Source organism: Rutilus rutilus, assembly GCF_951802725.1.
Source record: "Rutilus rutilus genome assembly, chromosome: 9".
Taxonomy (NCBI): domain Eukaryota; kingdom Metazoa; phylum Chordata; class Actinopteri; order Cypriniformes; family Leuciscidae; genus Rutilus; species Rutilus rutilus.
Window position 1 is genome coordinate 7,946,411 of NC_140223.1, and position 6,599 is coordinate 7,953,009.

General features: G+C 38.6%; 1 protein-coding gene across 1 annotated transcript; it reads left to right on the plus strand.

Moving 5' to 3' along the window:
* Window positions 1–2,304: 2,304 nt before the first annotated feature.
* LOC311296752 (uncharacterized protein) lies at window positions 2,305–5,527 on the plus strand. The gene is made up of 10 exons (XM_084418639.1): window positions 2,305–2,434; window positions 2,525–2,603; window positions 2,694–2,805; window positions 2,901–3,020; window positions 3,114–3,167; window positions 3,336–3,473; window positions 3,586–3,806; window positions 3,906–4,065; window positions 4,155–4,249; window positions 5,208–5,527. The coding sequence occupies exons 2-10, from the start codon at window positions 2,526–2,528 to the stop codon at window positions 5,289–5,291; spliced, it is 1,062 nt and encodes a 353-aa protein (XP_084274765.1). The 5' UTR covers window positions 2,305–2,434; window position 2,525; the 3' UTR covers window positions 5,292–5,527.
* Window positions 5,528–6,599: the final 1,072 nt, after the last annotated feature.

Sequence of the window (6,599 nt, forward strand, 5' to 3'; positions counted from 1 at the left end):
CTATATTTGGCGACTTTGTGTCAACATGTTTTTATGGCAAAATTATGCACAAAGGACAGTCTAAAACAACCTGTCTCGCGAGAGGCATTGCACATAATCAAAAATACTTATAAAGGTAAATAAACTCACCAATAATAAAGCCAATCAAGAAGAAAGCTGTAATAACCGTTAACCGGCAGATCCATCTGATTATTTTATTCTCATATCACATTTGACTAAGCGCCGCACATAACTTGTTGAAAGCTGGAGAACTAGAACAGCGAGCAGGAGAAGAGAGGAGAGGAGAGAAATGTAGGCGGGTTACGATGAAAAGTTCATTGCAGCGAATTCGTTCCTTTGAGTGAAAATGATTCACCAACTCGCTCGATTCATGAAGTCCTCGCGCGGCATTTTACGCGTTCCTCTTCGCAGTGACAAATGTTTAAACATCGCCGCTGATAATAAACTACTTCAACTAAACTAATTAGAAGTCTATAACCTTGCTGATTTGGACATGTACCAGCACACTGAGCACAGCATCAGTTGGCCGAAAGAAAGTTTGGTTCAGAGATGGTGCTATCACGCATGCGTAATATCTGCAGCTCATCGGTTATCGAACGTGTCCGAAAGAAACAGTTCTCGGTTCTGTACTGGTGATTCGAGAACTGCTGCAACAACCAGTTCTTGACTCGAGAACCGCTGTAGCAGTGTGTGTGCTGAGCTGAGAACTGCTGAAACCTCCCAGCTAACACAGTACGTTGTGACGACGTCGTCAGTTAGTCGTCATTTGGTCAGCGTGACGTTACTTTATGACAACGTTGTGAGGACGTCGTGGTAAAGTTCCATTTTTTAGTATCTTGACTAACGTTCCAGAAACGTCGTGGGCACGTCCTCAAAAGACGTCGCTAGTTTATCCCATGGAAAACGTTGTGAGGACGTCGTGGTAAAGTTCTATTTTTTTATAATCTTGGCTAACGTTCTAGAAACGTTGTGGGCACGTCCTCAAAAGACGTCGCTAGTTTATCCCATGAGAACGTTGTAGAGACGTGGTCAACTGGTCACCAGATAACTTAATAAAATATTTAATGAATTAAGTAGGCTATACCTTTCCCATATATCCAAATGGCATACATCACTAGGATAATACTGTACGCAATTTCCTGTTACCATTTTCCCCACGGCTCTGACATGTGGTGCAACTCGACCAACAGATCTTGGCTTTTTGGAAGACACAGTAAGGGACCTGGGTCATCTGATGAATGATGGGATTTCCTTCATGGGAAGAAAAATAAAAGTCAATCTGAGGTGCTTTGTGTGTGATGCTCCAGCTCGTGCATTAGTGAAAAATATCAAACAGTATTGCGGGTACTTTGGCTGTGACCGATGTGAGCAAAAAGGTGTGTGGTTAAACAGAGTCACATACCAAGAGACTGCTGACCTCATACTCCGGACAGATGAAGCATTCAGAAATCAATCACAATTTCAGCATCACCATGGGAACACACCTGTGTCTCACCTCCCCATAGACATGGTGAGGTGCTTTCCCATTGATTACATGCACCAGGCTTGTCTCGGTGTAATGAAAAGGCTCCTGCTCATCTGGACCAGAGGAGACAGAGCTGTGAGGGTTTCAGCCAGCCAAAACAAAGAAATTAGTGCAAGACTGCTGTCTCTTCGGGACTGCATACCATCTGCATTTGTGCGAAAGCCTAGGGGTCTTGAGGAGCTGGACAGATGGAAAGCAACCGAGTTTCGTCAGTTCCTTTTATACACAGGAAAGATTGTGTTAAAGGGAATACTGCCAGATGACGTGTACTTACACTTCCTTTCTTTCAATGTGGCCATGGCAATCCTAGTATGCCCAAGTCTTGTGCAGGAACATTCCAAATATGCCAATGAACTGCTGCAATACTTTGTGGAAAAAGGTAGGACACTCTATGGACAGGAGTTCCTCGTGTACAACACCCATACCATGCTGCACATAGCAAGTGATGCAGAAAACTTTGGTTGTCTGGAAAATTGTAGTGCCTTCATGTTTGAAAACTACCTGCAGTCACTGAAGAAGATGGTGCGTTCTGGCAGACACCCACTGATTCAGGTTTCTAAGAGACTGGAAGAGATGAGCAAACAGAAAAAAACTCCAAACAAAACAAATGTACAGAAAATCTCTACAAAGGCCAGAGACTGTGCATACATCCTCAGTGGGGGCCGATGCTGTGAGGTTCTTCAAGTGGCAGACAAGGAAGAAAGAGTGCTTTGCCGTGTGTACAGTACACCGTACCCACTGTTCCACAGCCCGTGCACGTCTTTTTTGATTGGAGCCTACACGTACAACCAAAAAAACAACACAATTAAATGGATTTCAACATCAGAACTCACAAATCATGCGATAAAGATGATTACAGAAGACAGGAGTGTGATTTTTCTGTCATTGCTCCATAAGTTATAATCAAAGGTAATAGGCTGTCGTATGATGTGATATGAGGCGATTGGTAAATATAATCAGCTCCTTTTCCATTTATAATGATTTTCTTGCTTCTTGCAGAATGTATGCAATAGTTGAATTTTTAGAGGAGGGGACTTGTGATTTGGTTCTACAGACCTGGCTTTTTGAAGAAGACGAGGTATTAAATCTCATTTCATATTTTAGTTTGAATTTATTTTCTACTTCTACAATATTTATTTCATAATTGAATTGTACTATTTTAATGCAGGTACAATACTGTTACTGGCCACCAATTAATGTGACCAAAAAAATTAAAAGACTTCAACTTCCTGATAAAACAAATTGGACAAGGCACAGGGTCAGAGTGTTTGCAAAAACAGGTATCTCCTTTTCCTTTAAAGGATAATTCAAACAAAATGTTAGTGCAACTACTGTTACTGAATGCTAAATTATACTCACTGTATTTGTACTTCAGGTGACTATGAAACCGCTAAAAAGTGGTCCAAAAGAGCAGCTGTGCAGTCTTCTGTGGAGAGCTCTGATGACGTTCCCAAGAGGAAAAAACGTCCAGTGTGTCTCAGCAGCTCTGATGAAGGTATGAGCCTGAGAATGTGAAATAAGTTTACAAGTAAACAATTAAAGTAATTCTAAAATCATTTTGTGTTTTTTTTTTTTTTTTTTTTTACAGCTACTTCAGTACCTCACCCCAAAAAGAAGAGCCGGGTGAACTGTACAAAAACTGGTAGGCCTTTCTTTCTTTAATTCTTTTACTTTATCACTTGTGCACATTTTCATATCAAAAGCATTTTCCAGAATACCACAATTTCATTAGTTGATTGATTCCAATAACGGTACATTTTATAGCTATGCGTTTGTTCCTATTTTTTAGTAATTAACTTCTAATTTACAGTGGAACCTCAGCTGCCATTTCCCCCAGCATTTAAACCACACAAACCTACCACACTAACGCCTTCAAGACCTGAAGATTCAGCATCAATTCTTGATGCATCATTAAGACCTGCGCCTCCTAGAGAAACCCAGAAGAATGGTAAATGCAAAACATAATTTGAAAATTAGGTTTTAATAATTTTATAATTATAATTTTACAACCATAATTTGTTTTTACCTTTATTTGAATGAATCAATATTGATTCTCCCAGATCACCTCCTGAGCCTACTCACTCAGAGAATCATCAGCATAGAGAGTGAGATGAAGGCGATGAGGAGCTCAACAGCAGCCCTGTATGAACTCTATGCTCGTGCCCTGGGTGATGGGACTAGTCAGCGAGTAGAGGAGATGAACCTCGATGTGTGTGGCACTATGGAGGAACTCATCTCTCTTGAGGAAAAAATTAAAGAGGAGACATTTCGGAATAGAGTGGTATGTCAATAATGAACTATCCATGAAATGTTAAAAATGTTAGAAGTAAGTTAAATAACAAAAGTTATTACCATTTTGAAAATGTATTCCATCTTGTAGACACACCATTTAAGTCTTGTTGGAGGTCCAAACCCTGGGGAAAACACCCGGCGGGTGATGAGGGCACTGGCCTCCTACAGTGTTTGGAAGGAATTTAGTCTGAAAGGGAAGAAAGGGAAGAGACCACTACTAAACATGAACATTATGAAGGTCATAAAAAGTAAGTCCAATATGTTAGTGACTCAAAAAACCTGTATTGCCAGTACTTTTTAAACCACTGCTGTATATTTATGGTATTTAATTTTACAGAGGCAGTGATGATGTCCAATCCTAAAATCCAGCAAGCAACAGTGGAGGACATTGTGGCAGACACACTTAAGCATGCTCCAGCAAGGTGTCAGAATGTAAGCTCCTTTGGTGCAGTTTTCTGTAAAATAGTTGTTATTAGGGATATCAATTTTCACAAATTCCCATGATCGATCGTCGTTTAAATTAACGATCAATTAATCAATTAATCGTTAGCCTTAATACTGCGATATGCGTCTACTGCAGTGGCATAATATGGCCAACAGCATGACAGTCTGCAAATGCTGCTCAGAACGCTATGTAACTTACATCATATCTTTGCCACAACATATCACGTTCCAGTGATGAAGTCTAATAAAGCCAAACATTGCTCTCGTGCTATAAGCTAACATGATTAGCGCATCTCACCCATAGACAGAAGATCTCACCTCGGCATAATTTACATGTAGTTGACATCTGACATTAATAGTAACAAATAAAATATTTAAATGAAAGATATGAATCATGGTTACTCACATAGAGCGCAGCTGCAGTTTTTTCTTGTTTCATTCACCAACAACTGCCGAACAACCGTCCGTTCTTCTTCATTTGGTTTAATCAGGGTTTAATGGCGGGTTGCGAACATGGTTGCGAACCATGTTATCATTTCTGATAGATGCATGCCGCCACCTACTGTTATGAAGTGTGAAGAGAACTGGTTTTCTCACGTAATCCCTATATCCTATTTTTTAATCCACTTTTCCTAATAAACTCACTATTGCATTTATTTGATTCCTGCATTTTAGCCATTTAGTAAATACAATTACATGTGTTCGTTTTAAAATTTGCATTTTTCGATGTATTTATTAAGATGAATTTATTTATTTAATTATTAGTTATGGATTTATAGTATATTTATAGTTATCTTACATGATTAATATAATTAAACCATCATATTTGTAATAAATTATATTGACCAGCTGAATCTAACACTTAATTTCAAAAAATGTAAAAGTCAAATGAAAAAAGATACGTGCAATTACTTGTATATACTGAAATATACTTTTCATTTTGCAGCAGCAGGACCAGAGAACAGGTGTGCAGCAGCATGATGATGATGATGATGATGATGAAACACTCCTACTTTTTGACGACGAATAATACTTTTTTATTCAGTAGAAATTTGTTTTCATTTTTTTAAGATCAAATTAATTAAAATTAATGCCAAATTGTCACTTCTCAATAACTTTGTTAACTTTTAAAATATATATATGGTAAAAAGTATATGTTAATTGTTTATTATCTGGAAAATGTCATTAACTAACTGCTGATTAATAAATTATATAAATGTTTTCTAGTTGATTGATTCTTGAGGCACACATGTGACACATTGATCCATGCGGTCCACACACACAATAGTACAGGTAACACACTGAATAAATACTGATTAAATGTAGGCCTATGCAGTGTATTTTGGTCGTTGCTACGACGAATACAGGAATCACAAAGTTACGTTGCTGGAACGTTATGTGGCACGTCGCTACGACTAATATGGTCCTTTGATGTTACGTCCTCGCAACATACCAGTTTGGTCATTGAGACGTCCTCATCACGTTCTTGTGACGTACCACATAACGTCGCCACGACGAATACAGGAATCACAAAGTTACGTTGCTGGAACGTTATGTGGCACGTCGCTACGACTAATATGGTCCTTTGATGTTACGTCCTCGCAACATACCAGTTTGGTCATTGAGACGTCCTCATCACGTTCTTGTGACGTACCACATAACGTCGCCACGACGAATACAGGAATCACAAAGTTACGTTGCTGGAACGTTATGTGGCACGTCGCTACGACGAATATGGTCTGGTCCGATTACGTCTTCACAACGTAACTGTGTTAGCTGGGCTTACTATACAGTCAACAAAATTAAAAAAGTCAATGCATGATCCTCTCCAGTAGGCCTATGTTTAATAGGCTACGTTATGTTTTGATTAACACATTGTAAACATTTACTTTGCACCCTTAAAACCTTGGCAAGAAGTTACCTCAAATATTTATATCAACTTACTTAGAAATTAAATGAGCTGTTCCTGAAAATAATGCTTTAGTATAATAATAAATGTTTAGTTTGACAGTTTTAAAATCCATTCATTGTCTTTCCCATCTTTAAAATAATATCGTGATACGACAGTAATTATGTGATAGGCCTAAACATGTTTCCAACATGTTTTATTTTGTTACACTTACTGATGTTCAACAAAATACTAAAGAAACATGCATTTCGTCCCTCTGAAAAAAATTGCACGCATGCTTAGCTCATCAACTCATCATCGGTTCTCAGTCAGTGTGTCGAACGTGTCCGAAAGAAACAGTTCTCGGTTCTGTACTGGTGATTGAGAGCCGCTGTAGCCCATAGACATAATAAATACAATAATAATGTATTTATTATGTCTATGCTGTAG

What these genes read in the sequence shown, in the direction of transcription:
- LOC311296752 (XM_084418639.1), top strand. Translation starts at nt 2,526, where the DNA reads ATGTATGCAATAGTTGAATTTTTAGAGGAGGGGACTTGTGATTTGGTT. An exon ending in GGCTTTTTGAAGAAGACGAG is followed by an intron (nt 2,604 to 2,693) that starts GTATTAAATCTC and finishes ATTTTAATGCAG; the next exon opens with GTACAATACTGTTACTGGCC. An exon ending in GGTGAACTGTACAAAAACTG is followed by an intron (nt 3,168 to 3,335) that starts GTAGGCCTTTCT and finishes TCTAATTTACAG; the next exon opens with TGGAACCTCAGCTGCCATTT.